The 26868-nt window shown below is 37.4% G+C and overlaps 1 protein-coding gene across 6 annotated transcripts in view; it reads left to right on the top strand.

Annotated features, from left to right (window-relative positions):
* LOC124556763 (protein ROP) overlaps positions 1–26868 on the top strand; it is a 148880-nt gene that overhangs the window by 37175 nt on the left and 84837 nt on the right. For 5 of the 6 annotated variants that reach the window (XR_006968685.1, XR_006968684.1, XM_047130771.1 and 2 more), the window contains exon 5: positions 15346–15494. Coding sequence is in view for 4 of the 6 variants with exons in the window: in XM_047130771.1 (XP_046986727.1) it covers positions 15346–15494 (149 nt within the window). In the remaining 2 variants the exon portion in view is untranslated. Of the gene's footprint in view, positions 1–8679; positions 8784–15345; positions 15495–26868 lie in introns of all 6 variants that reach the window. The other variant, XM_047130770.1, reaches the window with a different exon arrangement.

The raw sequence follows: 26868 nt of genomic DNA on the forward strand, positions 1-26868 counted from the left end.
TCCCATAAATATTTTGTATTTTAAAAAATCCTATACTGAATGCCATAACATATAGAATAAAAAGATAGCTTTTAAAGTTCTAAATAATGAGTTACAAAAGTTTAAAGATCACAAGAAACCCAGAGAATACTTGTGCCCTGCACTTTGACTAGAATACTCTGAAACGTGAAAACTTTTTTTTATTTTCTGTGTAGTTATGAACTGTAACAACTGTTACCTGTGAACATAAATCTGGGAGGAACTGGCTAGAGCACAATAGACGTGTTGTTTCTTGTACCACTAGCAAGCACTTGTCAGTCAACTGAAGAACTGTAATGTTCAGTCTCTAATGCAGTAACATCACATTCTTCTGGACTTTCTTATCTGCTAAATTCAATGTCAAACTCAGGATCACTATAGCCATCCTTTTTTGAAAGCATTACCTAAACAATAACATAGGAGTGAGTCTGAAAGTGCACATGTTGTTGCTGAGTATCCAAAGCTGCATGCAGTAAATATGATATCTAGTGGCAATCACATCATCCAAATCATGACAACCAGGCTACAAATGTAGTATCAGATGAACTCTAGTGCCAAACTCTTATTAGTGCTGAAACAGCTTTCCTTATTGAGGGGAAATTGCCACTTTTTGCGCCATTCAGATATTGTGTCTAAGGGATTTTGTAATTGGTGTTGATCTTCTGACAGCTTTACTGGGTAGTAAAGTACAGCATCATCTGCAAACAATATAAGAGGGCCACTCAGATTGTCTCCTAAATCATTTGTGTGGCTCAGGAGTAGCAGAGGGCATATAACACTTCCTTGGGGACTGCCGGATATCTGTTCTGTTTTACTCAATGATTTTTCTATTGATTACTATATACTTTGAACTTTGATAGGAAATGATGAATCCAGTCACACAACTGAAGCAATACCCCACTTTGATAGTGATTTAATATAAATTTTATTAAAGGCCTTTTACATAATCACTTGGAGTGTTGCACATCTAATAGTTAGCTGTAGGTAGGTATTACCTGGGATGATTAGGTGAGGAAGTAGGTGATAGTAGTTATGGCTGTGGCACGTTTGCATATCTTTATTTTATAAATTTGTCTGTAACTTCTGATACGTGCAGGATTCACAGTGTATCTTATTGCAGTGTTTTTCTGACATCGACAGCTTTCATTTGACACTTTCTATGATTTGATCTGTCTAGTGGTCTGTTACTAATTTCTGTCTTCCCGTGTGATATCTATAATTAAAAACAGCTGCAACTTTTTTAATACTTAGCATAGAATCATTTACATCTATAATCTGCAAGCCAGCGTACTCATCACTTATAAATGAAGTACTGATTGCACGAAAGCAAGCAGTAAGAATATGTGTTCACCAGTGATCGTTTTGTGGGTTCCTCTTTAAGGAGTTCGACAGTTTAACTGCACCACTACACTACACACATCCACTAATGAATTCAGTTGTAAATAATCCATCGCAATTTGTGAATAGTGATATCCATACCTACAACACTAGAGGAACAAAAAAGTCAAGTATTACCCATTATTAAAGCTGTCAGTGGCTCAGAAAGGAGTGCAATATGCACCAACAGAAATATTTGATCATTTGATTAGTACCGTAAAAATTGCCTGACGGGTAGAAAAGCAAGTTTTAAATTTAACCTACGATTGATGAAAGGAGAAAATATAAAAATGCAGTAAATGAAGCAGGCAAAAAGGAATACAAACGTCTCAAAAATGAGATCGACAGGAAGTGCAAAATGGCTAAGCAGGCATGGCTAGAGGACAAGTGTAAGGATGTAGAGGCTTACCTCACTAGGGGGTAAGATAGATACTGCCTACAGGAAAATTAGAGACCTTTGGAGAAAAGAGAACCACTTGTATGAATATAAAGGGCTCAGATGGAAACCCAGTTCTAAGCAAAGAAGGGAAAGCAGGAAGGTGGAAGGAGTATATAGAGGGACTATACAAGGGCGATGTTCTTGAGGACAATATTATGGAAATGGAAGAGGATGTAGATGAAGATGAAATGGGAGATAAGATACTGCGTGAAGAATTTGATAGAGCACTGAAAGACCTAAGTCGAAACAAGGCCCTGGGAGTAGACAACATTCCATTAGAACTACTGACAGCCTTGGGAGAGCCAGGCCTAACAAAACTCTACCATCTAGTGAGCAGAATGTATGAGACAGGCAAAATACCCTCAGACTTCAAGAAGAATATAATAATTCCAATCCCAAAGAAAGCAGGCGTTAATAGATGTGAAAATTACCGAACTGTCAATTTAATAAGTCACGGCTGCAAAAGACTAACGCGAATTCTGTACAGACGAATGGAAAAACTGGTAGAAGACGACTTCGAGGAAGATCAGTTTGGATTCCGTAGAAATATGGGAACACGTGAGGCAATACTGACCCTACGACTTATCTTAGAAGCTAGATTAAGAAAAGGCAAACCTACATTTCTAGCATTTGTAGACTTGGAGAAAGGTTTTGACAATGTTGACTGGAATAATCTCTTTCAAATCTGAAGGTGGCAGGGGTAAAATACAGGGAGCGAAAGGCTATTTACAATTTGTACAGAAACCAGATGGCAGTTATAGAAGTCGAGGGGCATGAAAGGGAAGCAGTGGTTGGGAAGGGAGTGAGACAGGGTTGTAGTCTCTCCCCAATGTTATTCAATCTGTATATTGAGCAAGAAGTAAAGGAAACAAAAGAAAAATTCGGAGTAGGTATTAAAATCCATGGAGAAGAAACAAAAACTTTGAGGTTCGCCGATGACATTGTAATTCTGTCAGAGACAGTAAAGGACATGGAAGAGCAGTTGAACGGAATGGACAGTGTCTTGAAAGGAGGGTATAAGATGAACATCAACAAAAGCAAAACGAGGATAATGGAATGTAGTCGAATTAACTCGGGTGATGTTGAGGGTATTAGATTAGGAAATGAGACACTTAAAGTAGTAAAGGAGTTTTGCTATTTGGGGAGCAAAATAACTGATGATGGCCGAAGTAGAGAGGATATAAGATGTAGACTGGCAATGGCAAGGAAAGCGTTTCTGAAGAAGAGAAATTTGTTAACATCGAGTATAGATTTAAATGTCAGGAAGTCGTTTCTGAATGTATTGGTATGGAGTGTATCCATGTAAGGAAGTGAAACATGGACGATAAATAGTTTGGACAAGAAGAGAATAGAAGCCTTTGAAACGTGGTGCTACAGAAGAATGCTGAAGATTAGTTGGGTAGATCATGTAACTAATGAGGAAGTATTGAATAGAATTGGGGAGAAGACGAGTTTGTTGCACAACTTGACAAGAAGAAGGGATCAGTTGGTAGGACATGTTCTGAGGCATCAAGGGATCACCAATTTAGTATTGGAGGGCAGCGTGGAGGGTAAAAATCGTAGAGGGAGACCAAGAGATGAATACACTAGACAGATTCAGAAGGATGTAGGCTGCAGTACGTATTGGGAGATGAAGAAGCTTGCACAGGATAGAGTAGCATGGAGAGCTGCATCAAACCAGTCTCAGGACTGAAGACAACAACATCATTCACCTTTACAATCTTTTCTCGTAGACAATTCATCCTTCTGTGGATGAATTTCCATTTTGAAAGTGGTAGCTTGTTAAAAGAAAACTAGTTTTTTATGTGTAGTGACATAAGTAGGACTAAAATCTCTTGATAAATGTTGACGCTAATCGTGTATCATCTATACATGTAAATTGATTTGTTCCACATAATTTCACTAAAAGAATTGTTCAAATGACCCATGGAACATGGAACTGACTTACCGTGGTGGTGGAGGGTGCTTTGTGTACCACTGTATCTTCCCCCTTGTCCTATCCCACTCATGAATGATTGCTGGTAAATTTCCCTACCTTTGTGGTCTTTTTGTGAGATACGCAATATATTAGTCAGCTCGTCTAGGAAAATGTATAAAGTTTCAATGTGCTTGCCTCATCACTGTGATTTTTGCTGTTTATTTGGTTCTACTGCTATATTTGTAAGCCCTGTTACATAGAGTCCCTGGAACTGCAACATCCATCTTATGTTTTGTTCACTGTAGTACTGCTGTCTTCTGCCCTGCTGCTGAACTCACAGTTGTGTCCCTTATTGCAGTTCTCACTCCATGAACAGACTACTCTTAATGTCACACTATGATAGCTTTACTCAATAGACAACATTTGAGATAAGTGTACGGACAAGGAGAACAATGGTACCATTGTTCCTCAAGGAAAATTGGCTTATTCCGTGCTACTTGAAATGCCGGAAGATGACATAGTGAATGCAACACTGAACTCTTTATTTGGGAGGACAGTGGCTCAAATCCTTGTCTGGCCATATAGATTTAACTTTCCTGTGGGTTAAGGAATTCACTTAAAGTGAATGTCGAGATAGTCCTTTTAAAAGGGTGTAGCTGATTTCCATGCCTATCTTTCCCCAGAGTTTGTACTCCGTATCTAAAGACTTCAGCATTGACTTCATATCCTAATATTCCTTCCTTCCTTCCTTCCTTCCTTCCTTCCTTCCTATATGTAACAGGGAACTGTCTTGTTGAAATGTGTAATCTGAGTTCACCTGATGGAGGAATGGACCCCAGTTTCTAACGCAGGCTATTCCAACTCAGTCCCAGGCAACATGGGCACCTTTAAAGTGGACCTATAGCAAAGTGTTTGCATCTTGTTTGTCCTTTGCTTACAGCCATTTTGGTAGATGTCATGAGACATTTGCATAACTGAAATAATTACTTATAGGGAACAGTATAATGATTGTTTCCATGTGCAGTCAAATTAATGCAGTAATTGATAAATTGTATTTATTTGAAAGACAGCTTAGTAAAGGAAACACAACATTTTTTTAATATCTTCCATCTCTGTGATCACTTCCAGACAGGTTTCATACATTTTCAGCAAAACATTGTGCAACTTTGAATTTTGAGATATTTCTGGATCTGATAGCCTAAAAAATGAACTGAAATTATTTAGCACTCCATTTTCAGTTGCACCAGGTAGTGTACCTTTGGAAATGCAATTAGAACTGATTGACTTACAAACTTGCTCTCTGCTCAAGGACAAGAGTTACACGTGCTAGAATTTGTTGTGATGGTACAGGACATTACATGTGTAAAAGTGTTCCCTGTACTACACAGAAAGAGGTTCTACTGCTTCTGACCTGTTTGGCCACCCCTGCTTGCTCGCTCTTGGCCATGTTCTGTAATCCCATAGCATATGGTTCAGTTGCTTGACTGCCAGTGCATGAGCTGTTTGCTGCTTCTACTTACGGATATCCCTTTGCATGCACACAGGCACTAGAATTGGAACAGCCCATACTAAAATTCCCCCGAGGGAACACTTACAGTTCACTATACCCCCGATGCACAAATTGGAATTTCATGTTTTATCGAAATGCACTCCAAACTATCACATTTGGCAACTGAGCAGTGTTGCTCGACAATGCAGGCAGTTGGTGTATGTTCGTAATGGTAGTATCTTCACGCATAAGAAGCCATCATTATAAAACAGGTTGAAAAAGGTCTTATCAAAATCTATTTCCCACTTGACACAGTAGTTGTTTGTGGGATCCGTAGACTATGAAATAATTATGCCAGTGGTATATGCCGCTAGTCCAGCATACTGCGGAATACTGTGACTCATTTTGTTGACATATCAACAAAGACTGCAGTTCTCCAGTGTGGATTGAATGCTGTGGATGATGCTCTGTATTCCATTATGGCCATACAGAAAAGATGATCATACCATGATAATACATTTTGTGGTCTAGTACCCACTCTTCTATTCAAGTGCGCCCTGTATGAGGCAAAATGACATGATACAACAAACCCATTTCCTGGAGACCAATCATTCTGTCAATTTGAATTTGTGGATCAGCTGAATATTCCACTGTTTATTGGTGAGTCATTTAAGCATTTTCTACTACATTTCTGTTTCATTTCATGCATCTTCCATGGCAGCTCTTATACACTGAGGTGACAAAAAGTAATGGGATAGCAATATCCCCACGTACAGATGGCAGTAGTATCACATACACATGGTATGGAAGGGCAGTGAATTGTTGGAACTGTCATTTGTACTCTGGTGTTTCATGTGAAAAGGTTTCCGACATGATTAGGGCTGCTTAACAGGAATTAAGACTTTGAACGCAGAATGCTAGATGGAGATAGAGGCTTGGGACATCCCATTTCGAGAATCATTAGGGAATTCAGTATTCTGAGGTAGTGTCAATAGTGTGCTGAGATAACGAAATTTGATGCATTACCTCTCACCACAGACATCGCAATAGCCACCGGCCTTCACTTAACGAATGAGAGCAGTGGCGTTTGTGTAGAGTTGTCAGTGCTGACAAACAAGCAACACTGTGTAACATAACCACAAAAATCAATATGGGACATACGGCAAATGTGTGTGTGTTAGGACAGTGCCGTGAAATTTGGTGTTAATGGGCTATGGCAACAGACAACCATTGCGAATGCCTTTGCTAACAGCACATAACCTGCAGTGCCCCTTCTGGACTCGTGACCATATCGGTTGGACCCAAATGACTGGAAAACTGTGACCTGGTCAGATGACTCCTTATTTTATTTGGGAAGAGCTGATGGTAGGGTTAGTGTGTGGACTCAAGTTGTCAACAAGGCACAGTGCAAGCTGGTGGTGGCTCCATAGTGGTGTGGGCTGCATTTACATGGAATGGACTGGGTCCTTTGGACAACTGAAATAATCATTGACTGGAATTTATTCAGTTCAGTTACTTGGAGGCCATTTGCAGCCATTCTCGGAGTTAATGTTCTCAAACAACGGTGGAGTTTTTATGGCTGACAATGCAACATGTCACCAGGTCAAAATTTTTTGTGATTTGTTTGACGATCATTCTGCACAGTTTGAGTGAATGATTTGGCCTCCCAGATTGCCTGACAGGAATCCCACCAAATGTTTATGGGACATAATCGAAAGGTCAGTTCGTGCACAAAACCCTACATCTGCAACACTTTCGCTATTACAGACGGCTATAGAGGCAGCATGGCTCGGCATCTCTGCAAGGATTTCCGACGACTTGTTGAGTCCATGCCACATAGAGTTGCTGCACTACACTGGGCAGTAGGATGTCCGACACAATATTAGGAGGTATCCTACGACTTTTTGTCATCTCAGTGTATCATTATCTCTGTCGCATGAGATGATGATTCTGGGGTGACACGTGCACCATATCTGTACATTCACGAATGCTTTTTAATGGCATGCTGTTACAGATATCCATGTTTGGATTCATTAGAGACAGTCATTATGGGTATTGTGATTTTTTACAGACTTGAAAAGTATCCAACAGTTTAATGCTTCTCTTAGTTTCCTTCCTTAAAACTGGTATTTAGCTTATGCAACAGACAGGAGAACAGTTTTACTCTTGGGCTGTAGAAGGTACAGTTTATTTCTTATCTGCCCGTGTACTGCTAAATAGACGAGAATTATACTAAAGTTAGTTGATAATTTACAAGACAGTAGAAGTGGAGAAAATATTGGTTGCTGAGCTTGAGGAAGGGAAAAAATGAAGTTAAGTATGAAGTTTGGAAAAGGTTCATAATGTCAGGTTACAGTGACCAGCCATGACAGAGTATGAGAAGTGTGAATAAATCCTGCCATCACTGGTGAGAGAAATTGCACAAATTCATGCATTTTGTGTGAATTGTGAAATGATTTAAAATAGCTTTTGCATCTACAGAAGCACTTGATACAATGTTTTGGCTCCAGTCCTAGCCATCAAATGTTTGGCAGGATACTACTTCAGAAATTCTCACTTTTTAATGTGATCAAGCTCACAAAACTACTCATTTTATTAATGTGTACACATGGGGCAGATCAGTTTTAAGAAACAGTTCAGTTTGATTCTATGGTTTCTGTGATTTCTTTTTCTGTGTTAGCAATTTTCGAAGTTTGGATTTAGGTTTGTGAGCTCTGTTGACTTGTCCTAGTATATAGTCCAGCGAAGGAGTGGAACTACATGGCCTGCTAAGTAGTTTAGCATTGTTGCTAGAGGTCAGTGCCATTAGGAGAGAAAAATTGTTTATGATATGTATTAAACTATTGGTAGCTCATGTGTTGGATGTGATATGTTAGTCATATCCCTAAATCATTGGAGTGGTTCCTTTTGATTACTGTAGCAATAATTTGGTTATTTTGTTTTCATATATTGGCAGTTGCCAGAAGACTGTTCTTTTGTAATATTAGTAAGTGTACCGTACATTCTATTGTAGAGCATGACTGTAATAAAAGTTATCTTAAAGTAGGGTGTTTAGCATGGGCTGTTAAGGAGTGGGAACTACATGACGCTTTTTATTGGTTGGTGTGAAATATGTGTAATGTTTACTAGAAAATGCTGAAGATGAATTTCAGGTTACTTTTCTTCATTGCTGCTTTAGCAGAGGTTTTTGGAACTTCTTAAATTAAATTGTGATTTAATTTTTACATGTATTTATTTTCATGCTTGCTGGTGTAGTTTAAGTAATATTTCTGGTGTGTATATTCAAGCTTTTATTGTGTGCAAAATTTGCATAGTTAGTGAATTACTCATATTTCCTTTCCAGGGCTTTTCGAGTTGTAAAAACTGCTGATAAATCAATTACTTTAGTTTTGCTAATGTTGTTAACTTCCGAATTTACTTTTTGGTTTCTGTTAACAGTCTGTCCAGAGGAATTATTCAATGAATTATGTAAATCTTGTGCTGCCAAAAAGATAAAGACATTGAAAGAAATCAACATAGCATTCTTGCCATATGAGTGCCAGGTTTGTAGCTGTTACCGTTCTCCCAGTGTAGACGATTTCACTATTTTAATGCTTGCTGCCTGTTAGTATCGGACTTGATGTTCAGCTTAGCTAACTTCAGAACAAGAAACAGCATGTTAAATGTACCTCAGTTGATTCAGATTAGTAGTCTTAAGTGTCTGCAGTAAAATGTTAAATGGGAATTAGTTGCAAATCTTTTCAATTATGATGAAATATGAGTAGATGCACACAAGGTTTGATAATAAAAATTAAGTTTTGAATGAAAATATAATTATGGTTCTCTTTTTAACCAATTTGTTGTAATAATAATTTCAAAATTGCATAATGTGCACTGATATGTGCCATTTGTTTTATGTAAATTATATGATCATATCACCAGCAAAGTAGTTAGTTTTAGGAATTAAATGTGATAAATGGTATCATTTAAATTAGTTTTGTCTCAAGTTTTTACATATCCTTGATATCAATATCTAAGTTTGGTTAGGTGTTTTTCAGTTTATTAATTAGTTTGGTTATCTGTGCCTCATTTTCAGATTTACCTCTGTCAGCTCCATACACTATAGAGGTTAAATAAAAGGTATCAAGTTGCAAAATCTTGCAGACCATTTAGTGCTATAGAGTTGGGGTGTTAAGCAACCACATTTTCGTTTGTAGTAGTTGAATGATTTTATGTACTGGGAGATATCAAAGGTCTCCATTGAAACTTTGCAACTGATACTGTTCTACAGCATTAAAAATTTTGAACATGTAAAAGATACTAAGATAATTGGTAGTGACTTTTTGCTGATCTTTTGACATTTCTTTTGCTCCAAGTTGGACCATGCACTCATTTAAAGGAAATGCAGTTGTTTGGAAAGTGCTAGAGATTGATTGTCCTCAATAGACAATTGACTAAAAATTGTGAATGCTTCTGGAAGTTGGCTGAAATTGGACAGCAGTCATGTGACGTCTCTCACTTGTGTGGTGCAGTCTTTGTCTTGACTGACAGATTTACTAAAGAATTGTTCAGGATCTGTCCGCAGCTAAATATTTGTGACAAGCAAGGTTATAAATAGGTTTGCTGCTCATTTCATTTGCATCATTTTGTGTTGCGCTCTTAGGTTTATACCCAACCACACCCATTAAAATTGCGACATATACTGAATAAACGTCAAAGTATTAGTGACAAGGAAGACTAAAACACGATTTCCCCTTGTTTTATTTGCAACAATTTAAACTGTGCTCTTAGGTTCCTGCCTAACATCATCATTGGTGCTTGTGACATATTTGAAAATAAATAGCCAAAAATTTGTGACAGGCAAAAATATATTGCATTTTACTTGCAACACTTCAAGCTGTACTTTTAGGTTCCTGCCTAATCTCACCCTCAGGAATCACAACATGTCGAAGAAAAAAGGTCAAATACTTATGACAAGAAGCAACATAAATGTCATTGCTGGTTGTTTCACTCACATCAGTTTCATATTTTTACTCATACTGAACTCGCAAAATCGAAGGAATTCATTACTGAGAGAGCACACTCTTATAACAATGAATATTGCAGAATATACTACTGTTACGTGAATAGGAAACTTCCAGAATGTGTTACAAATGTGAAAGTGACACACCTACCTTTGAACCTACTACCGTCAATGTAACAAGACACATCTCTTCACATACAAAATAATGCTTCAAAATGTTCATAGTAAATTTTCTTAGAACATCTGCAACTAATGTCATTCATTGGCATCTAATTATAACACATCACACCTAGTGTGATAAATCTTCATTAAAATATCATACAGTCGTAACAAACAAGTTATAATATGAAAACAACCAACATATAATGAACCCAATATGGCTTCTCAAATGTAGGGAGCAATGGACATCTCATAACTGCTTTCCAGTTTTAGCCAAATGCCAAACACACTTCAGATTTTTAGTCACTAACTATAATAAACAATGCTGTTGTTTGTCAACAAAGCCACATAATTCATAACCAGCTTTCTAACTGTATAAGTTGTGACCTTGGAAAAGTTTGTTCTTTGTTGCTGTAAGTCGCCACTCTTGAACTGGGAACATTTGTATGGATGTAGATAAGAATTATGGAAGGCTGGCTGTGTGCTTTACAAAATTTTGTTCATGAAAGATCTTTTATTTCTTTCGACATAGGCTCTTTGTCATTGTTTGCATAAAAAGTCATCATGATCAGTAGTATATTTCATTGAGAGGTAACGTATACTCATCAAATCAATTAATTTTGTTTGTGTTATTGCCTATGAACCTATGTAGCCATTAATCAGTTAGGAGAAATGTCATTTAACAGTCTGTCCAGAATTGATATGTGATTGTTAAATTATGGTATTATAGGATTTTAGAGCAGTCGGGCTAAAAAGTTGCTACTGTTATTGAACTGTCTTTTACCTGGGCCCAGGTAATGTGGTGCAGTGATTAAATCATCGGACTTTTGGTAAAGACGGTCAGTGTTAAAATGTCTATTTTAATTTAAGTTTAGTAATTTTCCTAGGACAGCTCATATAGAAGGATGTGACCAGTTTCTTCCTGCATTCCTGCCCAGATGAGCTTGACACAAATGGGATATTAAACTCTAAATTTTCTACCATCTTATTTTGTAATTGGTGGTCTGGATGTCGTAGTTGTAGTAGTATTGGGTAGAAGGGGGGGGGGGGGGGGGGAGGGGCAGCTAAGATAGTTTCAAGTAAATGATGACAAGAAGCTTGCAGTTAAACGTGGAATCTGTATCTCAGAGTGACTTTCCACTTTTACAGTTACTTTTGCTAGAAGTGAAAGCCACTGTCAAGGGGAAAAAATCACAGTACCCAATGGAGACTGAATGACATAGTGATTTGTTGTCTAACTCTTTAAACTGTCACACCAGTTAAAAGGCGAATATCGTTAAAGAAAAACTTCAGCAAGCTGTAAATGTTTATTTCTCCCCCCCCCCCCCCCCCCCCCCTTTCTTTCTGTTGACTAATAACGCAATTAATGGCAGCTGTTAAATTTTTAAGTATGGATTTTGCGAAAACTGTGTATTAAATTTCAGGCGTGAAATTGGTACATAACATTTTTTCAGATTTTGGAGCTGAAAACCTTTAGCTATTATTAAGGAGAGTCTGTTACACAACAGAGTGTAATTTCATGTCCTGTCACAAATTTGTTCAGCCTGACAAGAAATGGCTCCAAAATGTAGCCTAAACAAGGATTGAGTCAGGCGGCTTATTGTTAAAACTGATAACAGGTGTAGGTAGGTATACCTAGTGTTAAAGACTTTGAACAAAAAATTCTTGTCGGAGGAGGAGATACAAGTAAGAGTCCATGGATTGTCAAATTGGAAGCCCCTGTCTTGACTGAATGTCTGCCAGATAAAATTCTTGACCCCCCCACCCAAATCCTAAACATGAGGCTATGGGAGGGATATGAACATTGTCTTAATTTATTGAGTTGCCAGTTTATATGCCTTGCTTCACTGCTACAGATTTTTCAGTTATGAGACTGTACTGCTGCTGATCCATGCATCATTATTGTGTGATGCATGTCATTTGACTTATGTACCACTTAACATGTTCACACAGAATAATTTGACAGCTCCCCCACATATTATTCTTTTTAGAACCCAGGGGATCTGCTGTCTTGGCCATTGGGAAGTTGATTAATTTCACATGTTTCTTCCGTGTGATGGCTATTTCTGAATTAAATGCTTGCCACACTCAGAAAAAATCGCTGTGGCCTTCATCAAGGTTGCCAAAAGTTCTGGAAATCAGGGAATTTCAAATGCATCTTGGAAATTTGAAGGAGAAAACACTGGAAAAATCTCGTTTTTGTCTCAGTAGCATGAAATTGTTCATTTACTGAGATGTCATGCTGCGTCGTCGGCTGGGTGCAGCTAAGGATGTGCTCACTTTCCCTACTCTCTCATTCTTACTGCTTCTGCCCTTCCCACCCCTCCCCTCAGCTTGCAGTCAGTGCTGCCACCACTACTTTGTGCTAGTGTAGCAGCTGCTGATGAGAGGCAGGGAGGCATGAGGAGTGGTTTGTTTGGATCTGATTCACAGATTGTTGATGCAGTGGCTGCAGACAACGGTCATGTTTGCACGAGTTGTCTGAGTGATTGTGTGAATGTGTGTGCACTCTCGTTTCCTGACAAAGGCTATGGCCAAAAATTTAGTTGTTAGAGTGTGATTGTCTTTTCTATGTGCCTGTCTGTGGCTCAGTGATCATCTGTATGATGAGTTGCTACCTGTCCTCATTAGTATTTATTCTCAGAATATTTGCGCAAGTTGTCTGTTGTGTGGGTGATCACCGCGGTCTCATTTCATCGACATGGTGTTTGTGCACGTGAATAGCTAGCCACACGAATGGACTTCCATGACAGGCCAAAACTGCAGGCCATTTCTGTGGGTATCTCTAACGGATTGGACCTGCCGTTCTGAAGCCCATAGTTTCCCACTAATGTGCAGGCCGTGCCTGTGAGAAGTAGTCTCACCAATCTGCCCACAGGCCTTGTCTGGTAGTGTGTGGCGTAATGCAGTGGATTTTCATGGTTTACCCATGGACCCAGGACTGTAGTGCTCCTTGGCAGGCCAGAGGCCACAGGTGATGGATTTCAGGAATTGTGACTGTCTCACCACAAGTGCATTGTACAGTGTGAAGTTTTACAGCGATATTATTTATTCTAGTACATTCTGGCACTTTCAACGTATGGACGATAAGAAGAAGAAAATTGTGGCAGTCACTGCCAATTTTATGTACTCGTGTATTTCTTAAAAGAAGAAGAAGAAGAAAATACAATACATCTAGAATAATAGACAGAACACAGTAGGTAGTAACCAACAATAATGAACATAATAGAAGCAACGTTGTATTGGCAGTAACCTATAGTGTTGGTATATACAGCTCTTCTCCACTTTACACGTTTCTTTCAAGAGGCCTACTTTTTATGAGCTTATTTCTGAAAGCAGTGAAGGTATTTTAAATCTGTCTTGTGACTCCAACAAAATGCGTATTTCCGTCATCAAATGTGTTTTGCTTTATTGACATAATGGCAGTGGTCTCAATGAAACATATTTACCATTTGGCTTGCTTTCTCCATCTAAAAACAGTTCATTACAAAAGATGTTGATGCTAGTACTTAGTTTTTGCTCGCATGTTCAGAAATACAGAAATCCTTGTATTTTTTGTCAACTTATTTCTTTACTTACACCAGAGATCTCAAAATTTGTCAGGGAGAAGTGCTAAAACTTGTTTGGAAATCGGGGAATTTCACATGGGGAAACTTGTTGCAATTTTGTTCATAGAACTACACTATCATCATGGTTGAAATCTCACTTTCAGAACTTCCCTAATTTGATGTATTTTTTCCTTAAAATTTGGTTACAGGTGCACAGTTTGCCAGGGACTGCTTGGGTCCTATAACTCAAAATGTCCTAGAGACCCACCCACCTCCTGATAAATTATGATGTCCAAAACTGGCAGATATGCTTTCCCATTCAGTAGTAAAACATAACATTGTTATGGAGATGGGATATCTCGAAAATAATCTTAGCTACTGGCTATACACATTTTGTTAATTAAATATGGAATATTTTTGTAAAAGAATTATTGGGAAAATTCTAGATTTATTTAAAGTTAGATATTTGGAGGATAGTGTGAAAAAGAAAAGACCATTCAGTAAAGTTTCTTAGTAATCCTGAAATAGGACTAAAACAGTGAATACCCATGTTTGAATGTGTTTTGGACTTAGTTTCCTTCTGTAAACCCACTCAGGAGTAGAAACTAGCAAATCAGCCTTGCAAAATAATGATCATAAAATGAATTTGTAGGTTTGAAGGACATGAAACACAAAAGTAACACTTTTAGTGATAATCTCTTACTAATTTGATTTTAAAGTAATATTTTTAACATTATATATTAATTCCATGTTTCACATTGCCAGGTTTTGTAGGTGGCCTAATATCTCTATGAAAGATGGAAACATGTCAGTGTATTATCTGTATGTAGGAACAAGGAGTATGCTGAACATAGTGTTAACACTGAAATGTAATAGCAGTGTAATAGTCACCATGATGTCACAACTAAAATGAACTGTTTAAGGGTCCCTTAAATTTTTCATGTCAGAAATAAATTATCATTGTTGTAGTTTGTAATTACATTTGAACATGGAATTTGGGTTTGGTTCTGTCTTATAAATGAAGAAATGGTTGCATGACTTTATATCTTGATAGTGAAGAATTTAAGTATAGTTATCATCATGCCTTTAGATAAATATTTATGTAGTTACTTCCTTCATGGTTGGGTTAATGTTAGTGTGTTTATCAGTTTCGTTCTATTATGTGTAGTGTACACAAGTTGTTGTTTTTGTTTGTGTATGCTTGGAGTTGCATGAAACAAGTAATACATTTCTCTGGCAAAGTTTAACTTGTGCCCTCCTCCCCCCTTGCACACAATTTTGTATATAATAAACATGATGTATATACATGTTTAGGCATAAACATTACTTGTTGTTTTGCTAATAGAACTGGTAATTTTTCCCACAATTTTAACATCAATATTTGATTTTTATTAGGTATTTTCTCTGGATTCACCTGATACATTTCAATGCTTCTACAATCCCTCCTGTGCTGGTGGTCGAAATGCAAACATGGAACGTATTGCTGAACAAATAGCAACCTTGTGTGCTACTCTTGGAGAGTACCCGTCAGTCAGATATCGATGGTATGTTGACAATTAATTATCCACTACTTTAGTAAGAAATGAGTGTCAATTGTAATGTTATACTAGTGCATTGAGCTGATATGTGAATTGACTCTTAAATAAAAGCTTTAAAATCAGTGAACCTTGCCAGCCACATAGTTGTTCTGAGTGTTACTTTTCCTGTAATGTATCAAAATTAATATTGTTTAGCATGTTACAGTGACACTTTTCCTTGTAACAAACAGGTAAAGAAGTAAATATTTTACATAGTTGCATTGTTATTAACTGTCTGAAAGTAGAGAGGATTGGCAGATGTCCAGGTTTTTGGGACAGTCTTGGTTTGTGATTAAATAAATTGGTGTCCGGAAAAATACTTTAAAGACATCAGTTTGTCCTGGATCTTGAATTTCAGAGAAATATTCTCATACTATCTATTTTCCTCCAAATTCTTGCAAGGATCTATTGTATTTCAACTCCCGCTATTGAGCTAAAAAAGCTAAGTAATGAAAGTTTTTATCATCGTAGTTGTCTGATTCCCTTAACAAGTATTATTGCTGTTGAGTTTCCATTAATATCCCTAATTTCAGTTCAATTTAAGCTTTGCAGCAATATGGTCCTCTGTTTCTCTCCTCGAGTCATATAGTGATTAATTTGTTATGAAAGTGTTTGTTTCGAGTGAACTCAAAATGCCAAAGAGGAAGTGTTCATTCCAAGAAAAAGTTGTTTCCATTGCACATGGGGAAGAGCAAATACTGAGGATTATTTTGCTAGTGTGAAGCATAAATCATGTATTCTGAAAGCACTTAAAAAATGGACAGTTACTTTGTTCTAAATTCATTTAAACAGGGCAAAATAGTAACAGCAGTGGAAGTAGTAATTTACTATCATACCGTTAAACATCAGATGTCTTTGAAATCGGTGGACTGTACTTCTAGGCTAAGCTCCAAATTTTATAATGATTCCAAAGAAACCAAAAATGTGATGTTGGACAGAACAAATTAATAGCAATTGTAAAATAAATGTTAGTGTGCGACACCGTTGAACTAGTTATGTGATGATCTTTCAGAGATCCGTTATTTTGATCTAACTACAGACAGTAGTAATCACAAAGCTTAAGAGAAGTGTCTCAATTTGTCCTGGTTTCTGCTTCCCAAATTACATCCAATTTGTCAGTTTAAAAGAAATGTCCCATTTTGCCAGACAGGAACTATGACCACCAAATATCCGGAGGAACTATTTTAACAGAGATAGTTCGAAATAGCTTTGTTTTCAGCATATGAATTTTGAAGATGTAATCAGTGTTCAGTTACTGGTATTGTACATCATCTAGAGGAGCCCAGTTTGGAAAGATAATGTGTCAGAACTTGATTGCAAAATAAACATTGCACAAACCCAATGATGCTCTGGTGCCCTGCCATTTGTGGGTAGGTGAGTGGTCTATTTAAGATACATGTTGCATAATGCAATGTAGTACTTAGCCGTGGGACCTAGCATTTTGTAGTGAAGAAACTCGCATGTTTGTTAGCAAAATTTTGGAAGTTGGTATAAAGTAAACACTTTTAACTTGACAAACTAGGTGACAGATGTTTTGAGGTGTGGTTGCATCGAATACCACTAGAGGTCAGGGCTGAACTACTTCTTGAACAATACTCTACCATCCTCAACAACCAATTGTGTGGTAACTGTTCCTGAATGAATGCTTTGTGCTATGTCTTCCTTGTTGTTTATTTTTCTTATTTTGAAATGAGTGAAGTGACTAATCCTGTTCCATTATAGATTTAGATTATGACCCTTACATCAACAGAAGAAATTGGCGATCTCTGTGACAGTGTGTCAATTCTGCTTTCCCAGAACACAGTTGTAGTGTTAGACTGTGGGTATGGGCTCCTGTCCTGCGAGAGGGAAGCCGGGCTTGTTTTCCTGCACAATTCCTCTCCCCTCGGGCACTCAGAATTCTAGCTTGTTTTAAGCTTGTGACCAGCTGCCATTATATTTTGCCTGCACTCTGTGCTATAGCTTGTGATCATCAATATGGATGGGACCAGACAAAGTATGTCAAGAAACAGCTTAAACTGGAGATGCTTTCAATTCACAGGTGGGAAAATGCCACTGCTTTTCAACAGAGCAATCATTTGTTGTAAGCTTAAATACAGATAAAGGAAACAAAGGCAATTTTGGGAAAAAGCTGTTGAAAGTTTTGCAAAAGCAAATATTCCAGTCGAAATATTCCCAATAAACACTTTTTAACAGTAAATTTTAAAGAACTGAAGTTTTGTTTGTCTTCACTCATGTAGCATGACAACCTTTTCAATTTGCGTGTCTAATAATTTCCAAATAAAAATAGATGCAGGCTTTGATGAATGTACATGAGAGTTTTGCAAAAATTGACAGATTCCCCAAATATCATGGTTGATTGTGCAGAATTCATAAAAGATCACTGGGGAATTCACAAAACATTGATACATTTTCTGGTCCCTGTAATTCAGGCACATTATCGAGCATCTCTGTGTCCTGTCACACCTGCAAGGTTGACAATAAATAATACAAGGTACCAATATTACTGCTGTTGAACAGTTTTGAACATGAAAGTTCAACCACCTCATTCATGAATAGGCAGTTCGGAGTAGAATACTAATACTGGTGTTTATTGTATAAGATTGCACTGGAGAAACCATTTCATGTAACAAGTTGAGAACAAACCCCCTAAAAGCAGCTGTTATACAACCGTTTTTAATGATTATGAGGAATTGGGGAAATTTTGAGTCATAGAATCTGCTCACTTTGACAAACAAAACTATGTAATTTTGAAGACCCAGCACTCCATCTTAATCTGTACTTTTCATTCAGCCTTATGTCTTTCCAGATTTATATGTAGACCAAAAGGGCATTGAATTTTACAATTTTTTTGTGTTTGTATGAGTATTAAATTTGAAACATTACCATGAAAAATATTTCACTTTAGTACAATTAAATTTTATACCATGTTAAAGAAGAGACCTTATGCTGAGAAATCTTTGATTTAATTGAAGGAACAAGCACCATACAGAAAGTTAGAGCTTACATTGATGTTATTACAGAGGCATTATTGTAGTGGCTTTCAAACTTGTTTGCTCCACTGCTCCTTTGACCTGAAGGTGAAAAAGCACCCATGGCTTCAACACGTGAAATTCAACTCGAAGTGTGGTGTAAGTAAACTTAATTTTATTTTATGACAAATAAAGTTGCCTGGCAAAACCACCATTGCCAGTTGCTTGGCAGTTCACTCACTATGTTCATAGCAGCTGGTAAAATATCTTCTGCTATGGTGTGAGCTTTTCTGCTCTTTGCTACATGGAAAGCAATATTCCAAGATCAAAGAAGAGTCTTGGGCTTGTTTTCTGAAAGTTTATGTTCTCTCATTTCTTTTAACTTGCGAGGAAATTATTCTCTTAGTTTGTTTACCAAACTACTGTGGTTTGATTCAAAATGTTGTTTCATCTTATTTGGAATCATGTTTTCAGTAGCCAGGACTCTGTAATGGATGACGCTATTGTTGTTCATTTTCATCAGTACTGCATGTAAAACTGAAGTTAAAGTAAGTCTCACCATACTTCCTCATTTTCGTTTGTTCATGTCTTTACAACAGCATGATAGATTTGAAACCAATCTCTCTCTCTCTCTCTCTCTCTCTCTCTCTCTCTCTCTCTCTCTCTCTCTCTCTCTCTAGCACTTGCACCCTATATCCTCAATTATTTACTGGGTATATTCAAATATCTATTTCCACTACAGTTTTTTACCCTCCATAGCTCCTTTTAGCATAATGGAATCGGTTCTGATGTTTTAACAATTGTTCTACCACCATGTCCCTTCTTCTGTCAGTGTTTTCCCTATGTTCCTTTCTTCTTATCATTCCTTAACTCATCAGTCCACCTAATTTCCAACATTCTTCTGTAGCACAAGATCTCGGATGTTGCAATTATCTCCTGTTCTGGTTTTCCCGCTGTTGATGATGGATTACTATACAAATCTGTGTTCCAAATGTACATTCTCAGAAATCTCTTCCTCAGATTAAGGCCTGTGTTTGATATCAGCACATCTACATCTATGTACTTACTCCCCAAGCCACTGTATGGTGTGTGGTGGAGGATAGTTTGTATTGTACCAAACATTTCCTTTCCTATTTCACTAGCAAATAGGGCAAAGGAAAAATGACTGTCAATATTTCTTCATACAAGCCCTAATTTTTCTTATCTTGATGGTCATTGCGCAAAATGTACATTAACGGCAGTAGAATTGTTCTGCAGTCAGTTTTAAAAGCAGTTTCTCTAAATTTTCTAAAAAGTCTTCTGCGAAAATAGTCATTTACGCTCCAGGAATCCCCATTTGTGTTCGTGAAACATCCTCATAATACTCAAATGTTGTTCAGACTTACTGGTAACAAATATAGCAGCCTGCCTCCAAATTGATCTAATGTCTACCTTTAATCCGACCTGATGATGATTCCCAGTAGACTTCTCATGACGAGGAATTCCATGTGTTCGTGCGCTAGTCTGTTTTTTATGTCCTCCTTACTTCATCTGTCATGGGTTACTTTGGTTCAAAGATAGCTGAATTCCTCAACTTTGTGATCACGAATGTTGATGTAAAGTTTCTCTCTATTCTCATTTCTGCTACTTCTCATTACTTTTGTCTTTCTCTGGTGTACTATCTATCCATATTCTGTACTCATTAGACTCTTCATTCCATCCTGTTGTTCTTCACTTTAACGGAGGATAACAAAATCGTCGCTAAAACTTATCATTCATAATCTTTCACTATGAATTTTAATGCCACTTGTGAAACTTTATTTTCGTCACAGCTTCTTCAATGTATAGATATAACAGTAGGTGTGAGAACCCTGTCTTACCCATTTTTAATCAGAGCACTTTATTCTCAGTATTCCGATCTTAATGTTCCCTCTTGGTTTGCATGCATGTTGTGTATTACTCATCTTCCCCTATGGTTTTTTTAGGTCAACAAATCCTAGGATCATACCTTGATTTTTCTTCAATCCTTCTTTCATTATCAAGTGCAACATGATAACTGCTGCTCTGCTGCTCTGGTGCCTCTATCTTTCTTAAAGCCAAACTGATCATTTAACAGATCCTCAGTTTTCTTTCCCATTCTGCTGTATATTAATCTCATCAGCAGCTTGGATGCATTAACCGTTAAGCTGATAGTGCAATAGTTCTCGCACTTGTCTGCCTTTGCTACCTTCGGAATTATGTGGATGACATTTTTCTGAAAGTTTGGTGGTACATCACCAGTCTCATAGATTCTACACACCAACTTCAATAGTTGTTTGGTTGCCACTTCCCCCAACAATATAAGAAATTCTGATGGAGTGTTATCTATGCTCTGCACTTTGTTTGATCTCAAGTTTCCAGAGCTCTTTCAAATACTGACTGTAATATTGGATCCCCTATGTCTTCCATATCAAGTCCAGTTTCTTCTTCTGTCACATCATCAACCAAGTCCTCCCCCTCGTAGCAGCCTTCAATGCACCCTTTCCCCTTATGTGCTCTCTGCTCTGCATTTAACAGAGGAATACCCATTTCACTCATATTGTTACTGCCCTTGCTTTTAATTTAACAGAAGGTGGTTGTCGCTTCTCTATATGCCAAGTCAGCCTATCCAACTTTTTTCCCTGTTCTTGCCATTTATCTATATTACTAAATGACTATACCTGAACCTGGGGCACAGTACCAGTTATCAGTACCTTACAGTTTCAAGGGGCAACAAATATTTGATTTTTAGTACTTCACACAATTATTGACCAAATATAAAACACTGTCCTAATCTACTCATTAAGAGGTATAATTATACCTTGAACTATTAACACAATAAGACAAGTATGAAAGTTAGAAACTGTGTGTTTGTCTTTAGGCTGATAACTGACTGGGCTCTAATACCCAGACATCTTTCATCCACTATTAGAGACTGAGAGCACTTAGGTACCTCCAATATACTTTAAACATAATTTCAAACCCTTACAAAACATTTTCTCACTGGAACCCCCTCACAAATTGATGAAATGGAAAAAAGTTCATCGCATACTACATTTTTGCTGTTCATGCAGTCAAACTTCAGCATCATGCATGAAATTTTAATTTATTACTTGTTTACCACTGACTTTGTTCGCAATGCAGTTTACAGACAGTAGTATGCACATATACTACTGAATGTGCCTGCAAAATTAAATCATTGTTAGACACACAGTTCAGGAGATATGATGTATGATGTCATAAACATTGAGATAGATGAAAAACTAGCGTTTGTTGATAATGGAGTGCAAAGTACTGACACTGTATTCATCCAGTGTTTCATAATGAGACTACTATCTATCTTTGAACATAATTTCAAACCTTCTGTAAACTGTGTCATGTTTACATGCTGAAAATCATATATTAAACACATTAACTCATTTGTAAAGTAATCAGGTGTTTGAAATTGTTTTATACATGGGAGTACAAATCTTTAAAGAATCGGGAGTTTACTGGTTTCATTCATAAATGACTTTTTGTGCTTATATCTGTAAAGTCATCTATGCTGATGGAGAAATACAAATCATGAGTAGCACAGACATTATTCCTTTACCCACAAAGCAAATGAAGAAAATCATCTTTATGTAACTGTTGCGAGCTGCAACACATAGTTTGAAAACTCCCACATTGTTCTATCCCACAGACTGAGTAATAAAATTGAAATTCTCCTTTTTTAATAGACCATCAGTCTATCACAAAACATCAGCATTATTAAAGATAAGAAACCAAAAATGACAGCTGTTTAGTTAATACATAATTCTCGTTGATCCCACCTTTGACCATTCCATGTTTCTTCTCTTTGTATCTCCTTTCCTTACTCTCTTTTATTGCAGTGGTTAATGTTTTTACTAGACAAGGGCACTTATTTTAATGTAGCTTCTTCTAACATGTCAGAGGATCATAAAGTATGGACAGTGGAGGTGCCATGTGATGTGTGGTTGTAGAAAGTAACTATTTAGGTATATAAGTAAATTTAATTTCATATAAAACCAATTAAAATAAATTTAAAGGACCAAATAGTGGCTGGTAGCTGTATTCTCTCTCATCAAAAATGGTCATGGCATCTTGAAAAAATGAGTCGAGGAAAAATTTACTGGAAGGTGTTTCCTTCATGTGAAAAAAGGAAAGCTTTTTGGTGTGACTATTTCACCTATATTGAACTAGCTGTACTTAGATTTTGTGGACAGTTTTTTTCCTGTCAGTAGAGAGATACATTAGATTCATAATTATTGCTTTGATCATATGATACATAATGCTGAATTAAAGGAAGGTTTGGGGAAATAACTCATTTACATTGCTACTTAATTTGTTGCATTATGTCTTTATGTGATACAGTGTACTTTGATACACACATGACTGCTTACTAATGAGAAACTACATCAACACCCTATGGTGGCGGTAATGTTAAGTCTCAAAGTAGACCTGTTGTGTGTGTGAATAGGAATATTTTAAATAGTAAGAATGATCTGGATTCTTTCGAAAGGAGAAAGGGCCGAACTCTGATGACCATCCAGATTTGTTTTCTTTGGTTGCCTTAAATCAGTTAGTAAAAGTGGGTGTGCTTACTTTGAAGAGAACACAGCCAATTTCTATATCAATCCTTGTCCTCTTTGAGTTGGTGCTTCTTCTCTGATTACTTTAGTGTTATCTGGACAATAAATCCTAATCCTACTCTAAGACACCTTATTGTGCTGATGTATGTAATTCTCAGAACAACAAACAAAGAGAGTTGCACAGTAATTAACACTTCGGTTGTGTCAGTGAAGAATGAAATTGAAGTTCTCTTTTTGCAATTGGTATGAAGATTTTCTTTGGTTTTCTTCAATTAATTCCAGAAAATAATGATTGATGCCTTCAAACTGGACAATGAGTAGGTTCATTTCCCTATTGTTATCCAGTCAGGGCTTGTGCTAAATTTTTTGACGTACATGTTGAGACATTAACCCGTAAACTTCCTTCTGTCACAAATACCTAGCTCAATTGATACAGCATGAATCCCCACAAAGTGCCTCCCTTGCTGGTATAGCAAGTTGCTTATAGCAGGATTAGCAGGATTTAGAATGAGTCGATAGATTATGGTCAGAATATGTTATAGGTTTGTTTCAACAACAAGCACAGAAAAGGAACTGATAAAATATAAAATAAATGACATGGTCATTGGTCTGAAGACTGCTTTGATGCAGTTCTCCACTCTAATCTGTCCAGTTCAAACCTCTTCATCATTGCATAATTACTCCAGCTTACATCCATTTGAACCTGCTTGCTTTTGCCTCTCTGCAAATCTCATTCCCCCTACCCTCCATTACAAAATTAACTATTCGTTAGTGCCTCAGGATATGTCCTGTCAACCAGTCCCTCCTTTTAGTAAAGTTGTGCCATAAACGTTCTCCGAATACAATTCAGTGTCACCTTCATTAATTATCTGACCTACCCATGTGATTCTAAGTATTTTTCTGTGGAACTACATTTCAAAACCTATTACCTTCTTGTCTGAACTGTTTAGCATGCACATTTCCCTTCTGTACAAGGCTACTCTCTTGACAAATACCTTCAGAAAAGAATTTCTAACACTTTATATTCGATGTTAACAAATTCCTCTTTTTCATAAACACTTTTTTGCCGTTGCCGGTCTGCATTTTATATTCTGCCCAATTCAGTGACGATGTTATTTTTTGCCTAAATAACAAAAAACTTTTCAGTTATTCATACTGTATCATTTCTTCTTCAGTTCCTCACCATTGCCTGATTTGATGTGAATATGTTCCATTACCTTTGTTTTGCGTAGGTTTTTGCTCATCTTTTCAGAGCATTGTCCATTCAGTTCGTCTATTACTCCAAATCCTTTGCCATCTCTGTCAGAGTTAAAGTACAATTGACAAACTTCATTCTTTTAGAAGCAATCACCATAACTGTTAATACATTTACCCCACTGTGAGACAAGACGGGCAATGCCTTCATGGAAAAATAGTTGTGGCTGTCTACGAATCCATGATTATACCCACATATGCACTTTTTCGGAAGAAAATCGATGGCCATGGATGTTTTTCTTCAGGGCACCAAAAATACAGAAGCCTCATGAGATGAGACTGGGACTGTATGGAGGATGTACAAGGGCTTTGCAGCAAAACATCTGCAGTGTGTTTAAAACAATTTTGGGAACATGTAGGTGGGCATTATCCTGCAACAGAATGATGCCATCCATCAACATTCCTGGGCATTTGGACTTGATGGTATGCAATCAGTTTTTGCTAAGTGTCCTCTTACCACTGTGCATTAACTGTGGCACCAGGGAGACACAGTATTAGCACTTGAACTTGTCCCAGAGCTTGAGTTGTTTATGCCATTTGAACATAGGAAAATGAACACACTTGTACAATGCTATGTGCTAGCAATGTTTCATTACTCTCTCCTGCTCTTACATTGTTCTGTGGGAAGTGATCAGTGACTTATAGTCCTATGATCTGGATCACATTTGCCAGATCAAGCAATCTCCAAGAATTCTTCAAAAATAAAAGCTTCCCAAGAAAAAATAATATTGCTGCATAGCCAACAGTGTTAAACAATGATAACACTATCCTGAAATAGGCAGATTGTATTACCAAGATAATCAGCCATACCACTGACACACCCATCCTGCAGTCTTCAGCTCAGCTTTGAATGCAACATGTTCTGTAGTGGAGTGAAGACTGCTGCTCTCGAATCAGGTGGACAGCTGTATGTAAATTCAAATGACAGACAGCTACAGGGAACATCACTGTGTTTTGGACTAACTATGATGTAATGCTACAAAAGTATCAAGAGTACAAGTGAATGTGGAGGTGAAATTTCTTTAATGTCATAAACCATTTCAGTAAGAGGACAGTTCCATAACATTTGTAGTATTTCAGGGAGTTGTAAGTCCACATAGTTTCTGCAGTAATTTGAATGGATGGCTCCAGACCAGTCATATCGACATACCCCAATCATTAAAAAATTTCATGAGTGTTATTGCCATCATCTTTGATGATCCAATTTTCCAGTGACTTGCTGAGAGGGGCAGTTGTGACTTCTGTGTGACTGTCAGTGAAAAGCATACAGTTTTACTTTCTCCATAAGGGAGCTGGTTTAGGCACTGTTTGCTCATGACCTATCACTTTGTCATGTAGGATCTGTTGTTGCATCCAGTGGTGCCTCCCAGGAATGAAGGTAATAAACCCTTCATTTTATCAGTTTCATGTGGATGACATTAAAGTGTTGCTAATTGTGTAGCAGTGGTATTTTAAATACCTTACATGAGAAGGGCCACTTTTCTGAGCAGCTGTCAGTGTTGATTTCATGTGGTAAATAGGAGAGAGGTTGGGGTGGCTGCTAAACTGCAACATTACCTGGGTCTACGGCAGGGTGCCCATTGAAGTGACATGGCAGTGATTTGGCATGTGGCATGTTACAAGTGTAGCAGCTGTTGATGGAACATGCACAGTCCAGTAGAGCAGTGGCCACCAGACTGATGCAATGAAACTGAGTTTTGTGCCATGTCACGTTGTTGTCAGGTGACTGGTGTGCGCAACTTTTGCAGTACACCATGTCTGTGCCAGTGACTGTTTACGAATGTTTCTGCATTCAGAAAACGAAAGATGGTCCTGAGTTCAGTATTAATTTTCATGGTCTTCTGGAGAAATGCCTATGTATTTATGATTACAGTAGCATGGTGGAAGCAACAGAAATGCTCAAGATAGCTTGGGAAAGGATTACAAGTGTTAGATCAGAGAAAAGTTCAGTAATTTAAATTAATTTATTTTTAGAAGAGGAAGAATATAAAGATCTAAATGGAAATATGTAATAGGGTTTTCTATAGAAGTCTGAAAATCTGTCTACTGATTTGCTGAATATAATGCAAATTAGATTTTTTGGGTACATAGCTGCATACATACATCATTTTGCAAAGACAATGCTCTACTTGGACTAAGAAGTAAACTACAGATGTGATTTCTCAGCTCCATGGCATTTGTATGTCTCTGTTAGTTCTCTAGTTTTTCTCTAAGTCCCAACAGGGTGGTGCGCACACACACACACACACACACACACACACACACACACAGAGAGAGAGCTTGAACCGCCATGTCAGTTTTGTTCACGTCACAGTTTATTGAAGTACGCAACATCCAGAACTTGAATTGTGAAGAGCTGCTTTCCTGAAGTAATGTATAATTAAATATGCACCTTTCATTAGACAGTTGTCTATTTGTAAATCTCATTGTGTGTTTTGTGAGAGCAAAAGCTTTACCCATAGCAAAATAATGAGATTTTCAGTCTTCTTGCAACAAAGGTGTAGGTTCTGGAAGCAGGGTGTCAAC

Source organism: Schistocerca americana, chromosome X (assembly GCF_021461395.2).
Source record: "Schistocerca americana isolate TAMUIC-IGC-003095 chromosome X, iqSchAmer2.1, whole genome shotgun sequence".
Taxonomy (NCBI): Eukaryota; Metazoa; Arthropoda; class Insecta; order Orthoptera; family Acrididae; genus Schistocerca; species Schistocerca americana.